Source organism: Pezoporus wallicus, unplaced genomic scaffold (genome assembly GCF_028554395.1).
Source record: "Pezoporus wallicus isolate ANWC-B61680 ecotype Strahan unplaced genomic scaffold, APGP_CSIRO_Pwel_v1 contig_7485, whole genome shotgun sequence".
Taxonomy (NCBI): domain Eukaryota; kingdom Metazoa; phylum Chordata; class Aves; order Psittaciformes; family Psittacidae; genus Pezoporus; species Pezoporus wallicus.
Window position 1 is genome coordinate 60,620 of NW_026641901.1, and position 17,208 is coordinate 77,827.

Here is a 17,208-nt window from a genome sequence, read left to right on the forward strand (position 1 = left end):
CATTTCTGTGCTATTGAATCTGCAGTATGCCAGGCCCTGTAACTGGGCATGGTGAGCTGGTGAGCAATGGTGGAAGCATTCGAATTAAATTTTTACACAATATTTTTGTAAGGATGTAGTGCTGAAAATTTTAACTGCAAATTCAGTTACTTATAGTTGCAGTATTTCCGCAGATGTGCAGAATCCTGAACGCTTCAGCAAAGTAGCAGGTAAGAAAGACTGGATAAGCAGAAGAGGCTAGTTAGCAACAGATGTAATGATGTACTGTAGTGATGAAGGTCAGGGGAACCACAGTGTGCCTGTGTTACAAAGCCAGGTTGTTGTCTTCTGAGAGGTTAGCCTGAACACAAGGAAATTCTAGAAGGCCTTGAGCATGTGTTGAAAAACTCACTCTGGGTTCATGTTTTACAGTGCATGAGTCTGGAGTTTTACAATGCACTTCTATCCTGTGTGATTCCAAAGTGTTCTTCGTTACAGTCAGTTGTTACATTGCTACATACCATAAACATGCATGTAATGGATGATGAACCAGAAAGTTCTTGTCCTGAAAAGCTTTTGCAGACAGCCTGTTAAGTTGGAAATCTCTTTAGTACTGGCAGTAATTTACAGTTACATGGGATGCAGAAATACTGCCGAGGTCCTGCTTTTTCAAGAATTATTATGCATGATACTTGTGAGTCCACCTTATCTTTTATAGCTCAGGAGTTTCCAGGGTAAGGGTTCAAGAGACGGCAGTGTGCTTATTAGGCAGAGCTCTTGTGAAATAGTGTTGAGTATTAGCTCATAAGAGCTGTGGCTGCGTTTCAGGTGTGTAATGTTCCTGCAAATGACTTGCTCTGTGTGTAGTTATTTTTCAAAGGGATTTAAGACATTTTAGAACACTGCGCTGAACACAGAAGCTAGATTCTTGCAATGGCAGTAATAAGGAGAAGTTCTTTCCTTTCCTTCACTGTGTATTTGAATAAGGGTTGGTCACATGCAGCATTACACTGATTTCTCACAGTTACATTTTCAGCTGAGAATGGTGTCGCCCTCCTGCCCATGCACTGAAAGTCAGTTTGTGATCTTTTGGGGTATTTCTCATTCTTGCCATGAGCTGGAAAGTTTCCTTATAGCATACTGGAGTCCTGAGGCACATCTATTAGCCCCAGGATTATCTGTTGCTGTTTAATGAGTATTTGCTTTCATCTAATAATTCTGAGGGTGGTAAATAATTTCTTAACTGGAAACAGTTAAGGCATAGGAGAGTGGTTGTGTGTAGTGGATTCACTACACAGAGTGTGGGCAGAGCTGAGATATGCTGCTTGGCAGCACCTTTCAGCTCTTGCCGTAGTGTTTTGGTGAGACACGAAATAGAGATTTTTGTTCTCTGTTACCAATACAAATATGTTGCAGTTTTAGTTAATCTTTCTAGTTTCCAGCACAGCTGTGCTTTGCCTAAATGAACTAACCTGTTACTTCACCTGCCTAGTCATGATGTGATTTCTCAGTATCTGTCCCTGTCTGGATCTACAATGTGTCATTAAAGCCAGTTACTCCTATTTTGTCTAGTAAATCATTATATTTCAATAGCGGATGAAATTATGCTGGTATAGAGATACATGCCTTTTAATTTCCTTTTGCAGGGAACTCAACAGTGTTCAGAGCAGCATGCAGTTTCATTAGAAAATGCATTTACATGTGCCTTTCACCCCAAAAGGGACATAAGTACAGCTAATTGTACCAAAAATTTGCTGTTTGTTTTGGCAGCATAAACTAGTTTTTCTGAGGTTAGTACTCAACCGGTGAACAGTGCTTATTTTCTGGTCTTGAAGGGGCTGAATGTTTCCTACAGATCTTGGTTTAGTAAAGCTAATTCCAGAGCAGGACAAATGCACATTGACCCCTACTTATCAGAGTTTAATTGGTGCAGTGAATCTAAAGGCTTTGACTCTGGCAGGTCCTTTCTGAGGGGGTGGGGTGGGCTGGGGCAGAAGAAAGCAGCAGCAGAAATGGAAGTGTTTCCCCGTTTCTGCTGGAGGGGTGGGTGGTGGAGTGAGGGCAGACCCCAGTATAGCAGGTGATCGCAGACTGCACCACACCATCCAAGCACTGTGTACCTGCATGGTGACGCCAGCGGGATGGTGGCATGGTGACTGACGTTGCTGATGGTACCCCTGGATTTTGGAGGACAGTTTACCTCTAGGCTAGGCTCAGCTTTTAGGTTTTGTCTGCTTTTACTCCCTGTCAGCAAGGATTTGAAAGAAATGAGTGGTGCAAGTATTTCTGTGAATTTTATGCTCTGATCTATTTCTATACTTCTGGAAAGCTTGATTTTTGAATGTTACTTATGTGTAACCAAATTTGACCTGACATTGTCCCTTTAATACCATATTATGCAAGGATCTCCGACAGTGAAGATATTGGAGAAGTGATTAAAGGCAATTTTCTAAAAATTGCTCATGTGCCTTAAATTTCAGAGCCAAACTCTTGCCACTCCATTGACTAAATCAGTCTATAAATCTCCAAAGCCTCTTCTATGGCAGGGAACTATAAGCAGGAATCCTAATCCTCAGACTGGTGAGAAACGAGAAGGCAAAACTCTCAACTCCCAAACAAAGGTCTCAGGACCTAATGGAACGAAAATTGCAATATAAACTTGGCTTCGGGTCTTCTGTATATAAGAACAGTAAATTGCCAGTTGGAAGGAATATGTAGGTGTATTTTTGTCTCCTTTGGGGTTTGGTGGTAGAAAGGATAGAGGTTGTTGCTAGCTGAGGTGCATGTACCTCACTGTAGTGGTGGGAGAAGTTTTTATTTGTTGTTGAATTTAAGGATGACATTTTTGAATTGTTAGCCAGAGTTTTTACAAAGCTGGGAATCAAGAGCAAACAAATAGCAGTTCAGAAGCTTCCTCTTTTCATTTTTACTTGCCCAGCCCTGAAGTCATGAATGACTGTAAAAGCATGAAGGTTTAAAACCCTTTTCCTGACTATACAATTAGCTTAGAAACTAAGTAAAGCCCTAAATTAAAAAATGAATGCTGTTGCTATGGTGTAAATTTTACATACTACATGAAGATTTCACCTTGTATAAAATTAATAATAAGGATAAATGTGTTGTATCTCAGTGTTTCAGTTTTTAAATTTGTTCTTCATAAGATGAAATACAATTATATAGTCTGGTGGGGGATTTTTTTGTATGATTGGTTGATTGGAATTTCAATATCTGTATTTTACGTAGTTCACCTGTTCAGGAACTTTATTAAAGAGAAAAATGGTGGACTTTGCAAACAATGTTTTTTTGCTATATTCATGTTCATTGTTTGAGAGGAATATAAATGTTAAAATTACAGGCTTTGTCAGGATCATATGCAGATGATATGCTATCTACTGCTTTTTTAAATGTAAAAATTACGGATGCAGGGAGGTATAAGGCTGCACCATAGCCAACGCTGGCAAACTCTTTGTATAAATAAGCAAAGATTAATGTTGAAATATCTCAATGGGAAGATACCATGTTTCTTTGCAGGGCAGGGTAAAAGCTCCAAATAGTGCATCAACTACACTTTGCAATGTCATTTTCAGTCCTGTTGACTTGGAATCCTGAAATGGAGTTAACTTATATAACTGCTGTGTGCATGTCTCTGTGCCACTGGGTGAGGTGCATCTTGGTACTTCGAGATTCAAACGTCAAATAAATTTCTTAGGGATCTCATTCAGCTGAAATAAACATGAATTTTGTCAATGACTGCTCTAGTACGAAAGTTAGACTCATGGCATGTAATCTAAAGCTGTAGAGGTTTATCTCCATTGACTTTGTTGGACCTGTAGCCTGACCCATTGTGACAAGAGTGGCCTGATGAACTCTGGCATGTGTTGGTCACTGTCCTTGCTGTCTCAGCTGCAGAAAAACATAGGTGCTTTTAGGCAAAATTGAAAAAGGATGCACAAAACATACAGAATTTTAAGCAATGATATTTTTCTTAACCCTCAATTGCCCTCCAAAACCTAATTAAATAAATAAATAAATAAAAAAAATTCTTTAAAACAACGTATGTTTTTTAGCAGATAGCTTAGCTATTAAAAAAGCTGATAGTAGAGAAGCCTTTTCATCTCCCGTATTAGATGTAACTTCAACTCATACAGTGTATTGCCATTACTGAAGACTGTAAGTTGTATTTGGTTTGAAATAACCACGCCAAACAGTTGTTGTGTAAAACATGACCTCTCCTCCCTTTAAATGATTGATTTGTGTTTATCTTGTGTCGTGTAATTTAATGATGAGGATCACTGAGCTTTGGAGATAAAGACTTGACACTCCTTTTTGAGTGTACTCACACATGGATTAGCTGATGCCTTGCTCAGCTGGCAGCATGTTTTGCTGTTGGTGCCTAGGCTGATGCAATGTTTCTCTGTTACACTGGGCTGCTTATCTCCAACACTGGCCTTCACACCTGGAAAGACACCCAGATAACAGTTGATTTCTAGAATGTGGCATGCTGGAGGGAAAGCAGTTCAAGGGAAGCTACCCTAGACTGCAATGCAAACAGCTTGCTCAAAATTACTTGGAGTGTTCTTGCTAAACTGAAAGTGACAGCAGCTGGGTATTCTCTCACAAGACTGAGCATGTTGCCTCAGCAAATGCTTTAAGGCTTGTCAGCCTTTTGACCATTCTGTCACACCCTTTTTTGTTAATGAAAAGTTTAATAAAGTTCAGTCTTAACTGAGGCATCCCATAAAAAAAAAAAGATTTTTTGTTCCCCAGTTTTGCTTGAAAATAGTAATGGGTTGCAGAAACATCAGAGTCCCAGGTTGTTGTAATATAGAAACATTTGACTGTTTTGCTTGGTAGCTCAAACAATGAGAATAAAGTGCTTTAGGAAGCATGAAACAATACTGACTACTAACAAGAATATTACTGGCAGTTTTCTGAGAGCAGTGTGTGCTTGCCCTTGGGTATTGAAATCTGCTTCACTGCTTCTGAGGATTAATGGATTTAATTTCTTGCACCTTGACTTCAGTCGGTCTCTGTTACTAAGATAACTAATTTTCTTGCGTGCCCATCCTCTGTCCAGCCCTGAGGATCTTTCACATTGTTACTCCCTTGTTTGAAGCTCAACCAGACGCGTTCACTTAGTTGCTCCCAGAAGAAAACACATGCACATCAATACTGGCAACTGCTCCTTAGTGATCTGTTTCATCTTTGTCAGTGGGGGCCCATTTCAGAGTACATTAAAACCAAAGGTAGGACTCTCATTAGTCTTGGTAGAAGCTGAGTCGCTACCTGCAGACAAGCTGATAGTTCAGGTTGCCTGTGGCCCTCCGTAACTGTGTGACTAGCTGGGAAATTATGCAGGGGTATTTAGGGATGTGAAGCCAAAGTTAAGAAAACCCTCAAGTGGGCCTGCTTTATTAAGAATCATAACTCCATTCTGGAGATAAAAGAGAAGTACTCTCTTTTATAAGAATTGTTGCTGAACTCTGTCATAAAAATCCCCCAGCAGTATTCTTAAGAAGTTGAATTATTGGCGTTTTAACTGAAATCTTTTCTAAGTCACTGTATGAAAGACACATTTTGCAAACAAATATGGAGACCAGTACTCACTGTAACTATTTTTATAGGGCAAACATTTTGCAAATCATTTTATAGCTGTTTGTCTTGTATGCCTAATCATAAACTAGGACCCTGCTGTGCTGTGTCCTGGAGAGATTGCTGTCTGTTTATAAGGTAGACAACAGAGAGTGAGATGACCATGAGAAATGAGACAGAATGGTCGGTACAGTTTTATTTGCTCTTTACAATAAGATGTCTGTCCATTGTGGAGGTAGCTCCCTTTGAAAACAAAAAGAATCCTTTGCTTCCAGTGATTACTAAATTCAGTCCCAGAGATTTCAAAGTTCAGCATCCAAAAACTATCATTCCTTTCAGGAAATTTGCTCCTGCTAGGCTTGAAGAGAAAGAAGTTCAAAGACTTCCAGTCAGGTTGTTTGAAAAAAAATCTGATACCACAGTGACTATTCAGTTTACTTGTCTGCAACAGGCATTGCTGAGACACTTCACAGTGTCGCAGGAGGCCAGTGAATGAAACTAACTTGACATACTCTTGAGTGCTAGGACTAGTCTTTGGTCCCTGCTTTTGTATTTGACTGTAGTCCTAGTTGAATAAAGATATAACCAAGATGAATCTATTCTTAAGTCTGTTAAGAAAAATAAAAGAAGGAATCAACCATCTCTTTCAGGTAAAAAGAAAACCTTGCCTTTTTTTGACACAGCTTTAGGAAGATTGCTAGTCTTCTGACAGAAGGGAAGTACAGTCCTTTAAGCAGTCCTGATTCATTTTTACCATTTCCTCTATTGCACATGTGTTTGACAGATCCTCTAAATAATTGTCATGTTTATTAGTGAGGGGTGGGGATAAATTTTAATATTGATCTTTCTGTGGAGCTTTGTGAATCTTGGGTGTGAAAGGCTAAGACTGTTCAGAGCTGAAACTTCCCCTTACAGTGTTTGGTTTCATCTAATATCGTGATGGGTATCTTTCTGTGTTACAGCCATGTAGATGTTATAGTGCAATTTTTGGCATTATATACTGAAGTTCAGGAATACAGTTGTGTTTGAAATGTCTTTTCAGTCCCCCAAATCCTGGATTGAAGAGGTCTTCAGTAAAAGAGAATGTGCACAGATCGTTCCCAGTTCAAAAGATCCTCACAGGTAAAATAATGAATTTCTCTTATTTTTCATAAAGAATAATTTCTTATGGATGTTGTGTGTAGCTTGGATGAAGTTCTTGGAAGTTTTGCAGTGACGTCATTGGTGATTGCTTGTGTGTGTGGTTTTTCATAGATACTGTCACCGGTACGTTTTGAATTAGAACTTGGCAACAGTTGACCTTCCTGGGCTTCTTATACGTGATTCTCTCTGACTGATGACTAAAACTGTAGGATGGCATCCGATTGAGAGATTGAGTCACATGGAGTTACTGCTGCACAGGAATTCTTAATCCTGTACCAACATCTTATCCCTTCCTTAGAGTAATGCCTACTGCTGCTCACAGGCTTCTGAGGTAGAGGTTTCTGCCCAGGCTGGTGTAGAGTGTGAAAAAACTGATGAAAGGATCAAATCGTCAATCTGTGTTCTAGAACCTGAGAAAGCAAACATAATTGGCATTCCACATTGCATATCCAGTGGTTGGATAATTAAACTCAGTGATATCATATTCTGAGAATGTAAACTTGTAATACTGATCATATTGTTTTGAACACCTGGATAGTGTAGAGTAGCTAAGAGAGGTAACTCATCTATGAAATGCAGATTTGATGTACAGTCTGAGGTGTAAAATGGCAAACAAATCACCCAGTGTATTATCCAGGGGTATGATTCTGAGTGCAGAAGAGCACACAGCCTGTAATGCTGTTGATGAGAATATTTCACAGGTGAATGAATACTTTCTGAATAACATTACAGATGTTTTCTTTTATACAAGCATGTATTAATTATGCACCTTTTATCACAGGTGTCCTGCAGAATGCCAGGTGTGTCAGAATTTAATCAGGTAAGAGTACATAAATGTATATCTATGATTTTTGTAATGACCTGAAATTAGTGATAGTCATTCTTAGTTAAGAAAGTAATTACAACAAAAATATCCTTCTTCTTGTATTGTCAGAGCAGCATTTCTGGGGGTGTGCTGGAGAATATTTAGCATCAATCCGGGTGAAATAACTTGTATGATAGCCTTTCATTATTTGCAATAGAAAATCTTATCCAAGTACTTTGTGTGTGTGTATGAATCTGTCTTAATCTTCTTCTGAGGAATGAAAAAAAGAAATGTGCTTTTAAGTGGGAGACAATTCCAGCTGTATCCTGGGTGATATGAAGGAGAGTGAGGCAAAATAGACCTCATAGCAGCCTTCCAGTATCTGAAAGGGGCCTATAAGGATGCTGGGGAGGGACTCTTCATTAGGGACTGTAGTGATAGGGCAAGGGGTAACGGGTTAAAACTTAAACAGGGGAAATCTAGATTGGGTATAAGGAGGAAGTTCTTTACTGTAAGAGTGGTGAGGCACTGGAATGGGTTGCCTGGGGAAGTTGTGAATGCTCCATCCCTGGCAGTGTTCAAGGCCAGGTTGGACAGAGCCTTGGGTGAGATGGTGTAGTGTGAGGTGTCCCTGCCCATGGCAGAGGGGTTGGAACTAGATGATCTTAAGGTCCTTTCCAACCCTAACTATTCTATGATTCTATGATTCTATGAAAATAAACAGTAAGAATTATGGAAAAAGAAAGAACAAAATAAAGGAAGAAGAAGGACGGTATTAGAAACATCCCTGCTGATAGGTTTTCTGAAGGCTTTTTCATCTTGGCAGAGGGCATTCTGAGTCAGTGCTTTTGGGAAGGCAAGCAACAAAAGCTATGTCACTTTGGCATTTTTAATTCATGTGTGGTTTTTTTTCAGACAGGTAATATTTTGTGGTTCATATTAATCAGTAGTTTTCAATCTAACTGTCATGGTTAAAGCCCAGCTGGTAACTCAGAACCATGCATCTGCTCTTCCCCTTCTTCTCCTTCTTCCCCCCCAGCTCTGGGTTGGATGGGGAGGAGAATCGAAATAATGTAAATCCCACAGGTTGAGATAAGAACAGTCCAGTAACTAAGGTATAATACAAAACTACTACTACTACTAATAGGTTCAAGACCAGGTTGTCAAGACCTGTTCAAGACCAGGTTGGACGAGGCCTTGATTGATATGGTTTAGTGTGAGGTGTACCTGCCCATGGCAGGGGGGTTGGAACTTGATAATCTTAAGGTCCTTTCCAACCCTAACTATTCTATGATTCTATGATTCTATAATTATGATAAGGGAAATAACAAGAGGAGAGAATATAAGACTAAAAATGGAAAGGGAAGAAAATAAACACAAGTGATGCACCATACAATTGCTCACCACCCATTGACCTGAGGACTGATCTGCCCTTCCACGTGACTCTCCCCAGTTTATACACTGGACGTGACATGCTGTGGTATGGAATACCCCTTTGGCTAGTTTGGGTCAGGTGGATGCGCGGATTGACTCCATAACTAGTTAAAGTTGTAAAGTAGGTATGCTTTTTATTCAGCGCTGAGACGCACGGGGATAATTCCTCAAAGTCATGCGTGCCTCAGTGTTGTTTCCCTCTACATTTATTCTCTAAAGTTATATATATTCATAAGGTTGCACAATATGCCTATACATATTCATGTCCTATCCCCGCTTCCTATTATAATGAGCCAGAAGGTCCTCTGCGCCTGCGCAGTGCCCCCTCTGGTCATGGGCAGGGGTCTCAAGATGAAGTAAATGAGTCTTCCTCCTCTGGGTAGGGGTCTTCAAGATGAAGTAAATGAGTCTTCCTCTTCTTGCACTTTTCACCTTTTTTAGTCTTTACGTGTGGCCTTAGAGTTTGGTCAGTGTCCCAGCCGTAAATCCTCTACTTCTCCCCTTTATCAGTAGAGTTTGATCAGTGTCCCAGCCGTAAATCCTCTACTTCTCCCCTTTATCAGTAGAGTTTGATCAGTGTCCCAGCCGTAAATCCTCTACTTCTCCCCTTTATCAGTAGATTCAGGCGTCTGCTTATTAACAGGACCGGAGGTCTCTGTTCTGCTTAGCAGGCATTTACAACAGATAGTCCTTTTGTTTAAACAAATTCCTCTAACCCCCTTGTACAACCTCCCTGTACAACCCCCTTGTACAACCCCCTGTATTACCCCCCTGTACAATGGTCAACCCTCTGTATCAAGGTGTCCTGTCTCTGCTTCCTCTTGGCTTTTTACACCCCTCCTCACTGGCAGAGCATGAGACTGAAAAGTCATTGATCAGGGTAAGTGCTTCTTAGCAACAACTAAAACATCAGTGTGTTATCAGCATTGGTCTCAGAATAGAGCTGAAACACAGCACTGCACCAGCTACTAGGAAGGATTAGCAGCTATGCTTTCAGCTGTTACAGCTGAACCCAAGACACCAACATTTTGAGACTACAACAGTCCTGCAATCTGCTCCCTTCCCCCGGCAGAATGAACATGTTGTTATTTGGTCTGGGAAGCTCTTTGATATGAAAATTAACCTGGGGGTGGATGGAAAACCAAACCAAGATCAGCTTTCCACCAAATCAGTGGAAATGGGAACCCCACAGAGCGAGTTTACTTTTTTCTCTCAACTTTCTCAGTAAAGACATCCCCTACCTTTGTGGATTTTTTTATCTTGTAGCTTTTTCTTTCACTTGTCATTTAGCATTTTCATGCTGTTTAAATTAATGTAAATATTATTTGTTCATCTGTCTGTATATGCAGAACATGTGTGTGGGTCTGATGTTCATTTTGGTCAGCCATTATCTTGAAAGTTTGTTTTCCCATATGTTAGCTGTTCTTGTTTTCTTGTGTATCTTAAGGCGTACACAGAACTTTGTTCTAGGGGAATTTTTCTGTTCCTAACAAGGGGAAACAATTTTCATATAAGTGTTGTAAGTGGTTATATGGTATTTATTGGATCAGCAATGAAAGAGGTTTTGGGCTTCCTGAGATCTGTCATTTTCCACAACAGTCCAAAAGTCATGTGAATGTACTTGATGCCTACTATAATTCGACCTAATATTGTAGGCAAATGAAATCTGTTGAAGTTTCCTTACGTGCAGAGAACTTCCAAGGTTTGCAAACAGTTTATGAGTGCGTTATGCAACTATTTGCTCATACTAGGTAGAATAACTCCCATTTAGTACTTGCTAATCAAATTTGAGTAACTTAACTGGCACCTTTGCCTACTCTTCTCAGTGTGTTGAAAGTCCTCTATCTGCTCTTCAGTGCAGTGCTCATGAGCACATCCCAGGTGGCACATGCATGAATATGTAAGAATGTGATGACAGGCTTCGGCATCCTTACACATCTGAGATGTTCTCACAAATTGTCTGATATAGAATCATAGACTCATAGAATAGTTAGGGTTGGAAAGGACCTTAAGATCATCTAGTTCCAACCCCTCTGCCATGGGCAGGGACACCTCACACTAAACCGTGTCACCCAAGGCTTCGTCCAACCTGGCCTTGAACACTGCCAGGGATGGAGCATTCACAACCTTCCTGGACAACCCATTCCAGTGCCTCACCACCCTTACAGTAAAGAACTTCTTTCTTATATCCAGTCTATACTTCCCCTGTTTAAGTTTTAACCCATTACCCCTTGTCCTATCACTACAGTCCCTAATGAAGAGTCCCTCCCCAGCATCCTTATAGGCCCCCTTCAGATACTGGAAGGCTGCTATGAGGTCTCCATGCAGCCTTCTCTTCTCCAGGCTGAACAGCCCCAACTTTCTCAGCCTGTCTTCATAGGGGAGGTGCTTCAGTCCCCTGATCATCGTTGTGGCCCTCCTCTGGACTTGTTCCAACAGTTCCATGTATTTTTATGTTGAGGACCCCAGAACTGGACACAATACTGCAAGTGAGGTCTCACAAGAGCAGAGTAGAGGGGCAGGATCACCTTCTTCGACCTGCTGGTCAAGCTCCTTTTGATGCAGCCCAGGATACAGTTGGCTTTCTGGGTTGCCAGCACACACTGAAGCTGGCTCATGTTCATTTTCTCATCAACCAACACCCCCAAGTCCTTCATTGCAGGGCTGCTCTGAATCTCTTCTTTGCCCAACCTGTAGCTGTGCCTGGGATTGCTCTGACCCAGGTGCAGGACCTTGCACTTGTCACTAACTTTTCAGTCTCTTAGTCTTGGCTTTTGACCTCCCAGGTAGCTCAGGAGTCCTTAGCACCTTGTCCATTCCTGCTAGACAGCAAGACAGAGAGAGCATGCCAGCTTGGAGCAGATCATAAACTATTTGGGAAATACCAATCCTTCTGAGTTCAGACCTCTTGCTATGATAATCTGAGGTAAACCCAGCTGTGCAAAGACCTTGCACAACTTTCGTATGCCTACATGCAGTTCTTCCACTGCCTGCTCAGCATAACTGAGCTGTTCTGAATGTAGCTCATGTCTGGTTGCATTTACATGTAAACGTTAAATATGTAGTACAAATGATGTTAATTAGTAAAACAGTTTGGTGTTCCTTAAGCTTCTCAGTTTCAAGATTATTACACTGATTTGTCTTGTCACAGGATTAGTTCCTTTCCACAGGATCTCTGCTTTGACTCAGTGTAATGTGGTATGTAAGTGAGTAATGTAAGGTGATATAGAATTTAGTTGTGACTGGTATTTGGTTCTCTTTCTTTTGGAATGACTAGTGGTGAAAGGCCTTGTTATCATGAGGCCACTCTAGGAGTAGTGCAGTGACCGCAGGATGTTTTCTGGGTCAAAAGACAATAGGGTATCTTTGTTTTTTTTCTAATCTTTCACCTAAAGATATGATTTTTTTTCTGACATTTGCTGTCTTTTACCCTTTTTGGAGTCTCCCCAAAAAGCCAGCAGAAAAAAAATGGAGCAAGGAGGCTGTAGAGACCTTTGTCCTCTGAAGACCAACCCATCTCTTTCTTCTGGTCTTTTCTTTGACATACAGAGGGAGGGAGAGTCATAAACAAGTATAGTCATTGGCCTTGTGCTCCCTGTGGGTGGATTTTACCTAAATCTGCATCCCTTGGGCTATCTGCTTTGCAGCTACATTGCTCTGAAAGTCTTTTAATTTAGATGTGTCTCCACAGTAGTTTGAGTGTGGCTTCTGAGTCCACATGTTATTTGACAACACAGTGTCAGCAGCAACCTCCTACTTGTGTTGATCTCTCACTGTCTTCTGAAATTGTAATTTAATTATACATCTGGAAGTGATATAACATGGCTTGTTCCAGCTTGGATACTTTTTGTTTAGTAAATGAGCCTTGACCTGCTTGTCTTGATTTGTCTACGAGGAGGCAAAATTACAAAGTTTTTTGCTTTTGGGGTCATCAGAATGAGGTCCATAGATTAATAGGTTATTTCAGCAGTTCCTATGCCCCCTCTCCTAATCTCTGTTGGGTTTGGTTTTTGTTTTGGTATTTTTTTCTGCTGCTATCACAGTGCAAATAGTTGTGGAGTCATGCAGTGAGCCTGACTGGGCAATATTTTTGGTTAGAGTAGCTTGGCAATAAAAACCCTCTGTGATGCTTCCCCCCACAACATGATCTAACCCCTGGGCTATATCACTTCCTCTGTTTTTGTAGGGTTCGGTTGTGAGCACATGCCTGACTTCTTTCTGGGAAATTGCTGGATTTCTGAGATATCTTACTGTTTGTCTCAGCTAGGGAAAAGGTATAAATTAGCTAATCCATATTGAATTAGCTTGACAAAATGTGAGCATTTTTGGTAGAACCTATTGCCTTCTGGCTTCTAGCTAACCATCATCATATATGTGACAATAGGTCTCAATTCTTCTGTAGTGTACAACTCTTTAATTCTCCACTGAATAACATTGTTTGCATTGTTCTTCTCCAGTCTGCTTTTGCAGGGCACTGAATCAATCAATTGTAAATTGCCTCTGTTAAAAAAACGGAGTGCAAGCATAACTTCATGGATTCTGTGTATCAAAAAGTGCCTTTCTAAAGCAGGTTGCTTCTTTAATTTACTTATGGTTGCTTTGTGGTTGTTTTTTGTTTGCTTGTTATTTCAGATTTATTTCTCTTTCACCCATTAGTTCTCACTCATCTCCACAGAAAACTCTCTCTGAATGTACCTCTTCAGGATTTTTCACATGTTTACATCTATCCTGCCCTTAGATCCATAAGTAATACATCTGAGTCTGAACACAGTAGTTAAGTTTGGGTTGTTGGAGGCCATTTGATATCTTAAAAGAGTTTAAGGGAATAATACATCTCCATTCCCAAGGGTATTTGAACTTCTGAAATGTCTAAAGGAAAACTGCACTGTCAGATGTCACTATAAATTACACTGAAGTTAATTTTGTAGAAGAGACTGGAGCATGTCAAAGCCTGACAGTATTACCAATTGAATTTGGAATTTAGGTTATTTATTCAGTTGCAAACTTTCAGTGCTAACCAACCTTCTGCTAAATTTCCCTTAACATTGCACTTCAGGCCATTTATTTTGTATATTTACTCTGCTGGCATCTTAAGGGTTAGTATAAAGTTCACTCTAAAGTTTTCTCTAGACTGATGGTTGCTCCTCTCCTCCTGATTAATGATTTTTCTTCTGTACCTAGAATAACCTGTGGTAATAGCCATTGTGAGACTTGGTGTTCTGTGATATTCATCTGAAATGTTATATATGAGACCAATAAATCTGAGCTGCAGGTCAGAATTGCTACATGGGACTCTCAAGCAGTTACAGAATCCTACAGAATCACAGCAAGGTTTGGGTTGGAAGGGACCTTTGAAAATTATCTAGTCCAAACTCCCAACTGTTATTAGTGTTCCTCAAGCAGAGAACAAGTTCTGTATCCAATAAAACTTACTAATGATTTAATGCCGCGTCATTTTGCCATTGCCGAGGTTTTTTCAGCTGAGTTAATTTTTGTTACATTCTGTGTCAGAAAGCTACAATATCCTTCCTTGCAGAAAGCCTTTTGGCCTATTCTGATTAAGATTCAAGAGTTACATATGTGTTTGATGTAAAATAATTGTTTTATTTTTAATGTGAGATGTTGCTGTGGACGGCTGATTGGAGATCACCCAGGAGTGGACGGTAACTGGCCTGTTTATCAGGCTGCCCCACAGAGAGATGATGAAGAATGGTCTGTGCAAAACCACACGAAGATGAGTCCAACAGATGCATTTGGTACGATCAATTTTCAAGATGGAGATCACACTTACCATGCTAAGGTAACAGATTCGGTTTATACATTGGTTTTCTTTTTATCACTTCAGCACAGGAAAGGCAAAAAGTGGTTTTGGGTGACTATCAGATTTTTTGCATTAAGAGAGCAGGGGGGATCTAAAAGTAAGTCAGGTTAGAGTGTTTGTATGATATTTTTGTATTGAACTTCACTGCAATTAAGCATAGTCTGTCTTGCTGTCTGTATTTCTCACTGATGTATTTTTATGCTGTCACATTAGTGGTATTGTGAAAGTGCTAATCCTGTAGAAAATCTTTAATAAATTAATGCTGGGAACTTTGTAAGATGTAAGATACTGCAGTTTCTTCTTTTGGGGTATTTAAAGGATGGTTATTTTACCCATTATTATTTATTCAGTACATTAGGCTCTCTTATGACAGCAATTTGGAACAGCTGATGCATCTGATGGTTAAGGAATGGCAGATGGAGTTGCCAAAGCTAGTAATCTCTGTTCATGGAGGCATTCAAAATTTCAAGCTTCCCTCAAAGATCAAGCAGGTTTTTTGCAAAGGATTGGTGAAGGCTGCTGAGACTACAGGAGCTTGGATAATTACAGAAGGCATCAACAGCGGTAGTGCAATTACTTTTCTTTGTTTCAGTCTTTCTCTGGTGTTTTTTCTCTGCATATGAGCATATGATTTTAGAGTGAATGTAATTAAATTGTTTGATAATTTGTGATATTTTAGCACAAAATTAAGAGCTTAAGAGCAATGTATAGTTCAAAGAGTAACAAAATGTTCATCTGCTGTTGACAGGCATTCTATTTTAAATAGTTCATTATTTTTATAGTTTTATTATTTTTATTTTCAGGTTTTAGAATTTTTTATTGTAGAGCATATTGTGCATGTAACATGAAACATTGATCGTAGATAACCAGAACTTATTTGCAGTTAATTTAATCTGCTTCATTGAAATATTTAGGCTCTGAGGACTGCGATTGGTGTTTTTGAAAGAGTTTTCAAATCTAAATTTAGCTCAAGTTTTATAATTAATAAAGTTTTGAATTAGGATAATTCATTCATTAGCTTATTCATCTGTGAAACTCCCTATAAGCTACTATCAAAATTTGTGGGGGGTCTGTAAGTCATGGAAATGAAACACTTTTGCTTCTTTAGCAACCTGGTGACCTTACAGGAGAAATGCCCTCTGAATTTGTGTTAATAATAAAGTTTTATGGAGGTATAAAGCACCATTAGCAACATATGTGAGTATTACTAATTAGAAATATGCGTTGAGTTTGAAGCAGTGATGCATTACATCTGAGCCTTACAATTCTTGCAGTGCACATCAAATATACAAGTTGGGTGGGATGGTTAGTTTCTGATTAAAGCATAACCATAGAATAAATTACATTGTGGGAAACCCTTTGATTGGTGTCCTGTAGCAGGTGTCCAGATGTAGAAGAAAAATGATGATTTAGTTATCTGTTTAGGAGTGTCCAAGCATGTGGGGGATGCTTTGAAAGGCCGTGCTTCACCCCACCTGAGAAAGATCTTTGCTGTTGGAATTCCTCCATGGGGTATCATTGAGAACCAGAGTGATCTCATTGGAAAAGATGTGAGTTGGACACATTTCCTTAATAAAAACCTTCCTGTTCAGAGAATGTTACAGCTTTTTTGCAGACTTTATTTTCTGCCGGCTTCATTTCAGTAGTTTGATATTTTTCGTCAGTAACAGGTTTAAATTTTAGACTAGGTTTACATTTTGCTCAACAGTAAGTTCTGTGGCATGTTGAAGCACTGTATTTTGCCCTTTGTATGTAAATGAATAGTTTTAAAGTATTTCTCTTCTTATAGGAAATTTCCAGTCCTTTTTGAGATTTTGTAATTAATTAGGCAATTCTCTTGTGGTTGCAAGTGATGTATTTTGTATATTCATGTAATTCAGGATGAGCAATGGTATACACAAATAGGCTATTAATATGCATGATTTTTATTCATAAACTAGAACTTTATGTGACTGCCAATGTGAAGGCACAATCTACATGACTTTCTAAAAACCCTTGATGAGTATGGTGAAAACATTTTAAATAAATGATAGCTCACGTTTTTAATGGGAATACATTCACTAAAAATATGACACTGTATTTCAGCTGTTGCAAAGAAGGGCATGCAGTGACTCTGACTAAGGACTGCAAGCCCATTTAGAAATGCTTTTTGTAGTACTAATTGTGGTTTTGTAGTACTAATTGTAGTAATAAATGTGGAAAACCCATGTTTGAGGAGAACTGCAAAAAGTATGGTAGAGGCTTTCAGAAGATCACAGTATGATGAAGAAATACAATACATAGGTTGTGAATGCTCCATCCCTGGCGGTGTTCAAGGCCAGGTTGGACGAAGCCTTGAGTGGCACGGTTTAGTGTGAGGTGTCCCTGCCCATGGCAGGGGGGTTGGAACTAGATGATCTTAAGGTCCTTTCCAACCCTAACTATTCTATGATTC

The 17,208-nt window shown here is 39.6% G+C and overlaps 1 protein-coding gene across 4 annotated transcripts in view; it reads left to right on the top strand.

Moving 5' to 3' along the window:
- Positions 1 to 17,208, top strand: part of TRPM6 (transient receptor potential cation channel subfamily M member 6) — a 68,407-nt gene that overhangs the window by 8,252 nt on the left and 42,947 nt on the right. For all 4 annotated transcript variants that reach the window (XM_057425808.1, XM_057425809.1, XM_057425807.1 and 1 more), the window contains exons 2-6: positions 6,614 to 6,693; positions 7,496 to 7,534; positions 14,573 to 14,753; positions 15,125 to 15,338; positions 16,200 to 16,324. In XM_057425808.1, coding sequence (XP_057281791.1) covers positions 6,614 to 6,693; positions 7,496 to 7,534; positions 14,573 to 14,753; positions 15,125 to 15,338; positions 16,200 to 16,324 — 639 coding nt within the window. The remainder of the gene's footprint in view (positions 1 to 6,613; positions 6,694 to 7,495; positions 7,535 to 14,572; positions 14,754 to 15,124; positions 15,339 to 16,199; positions 16,325 to 17,208) is intronic.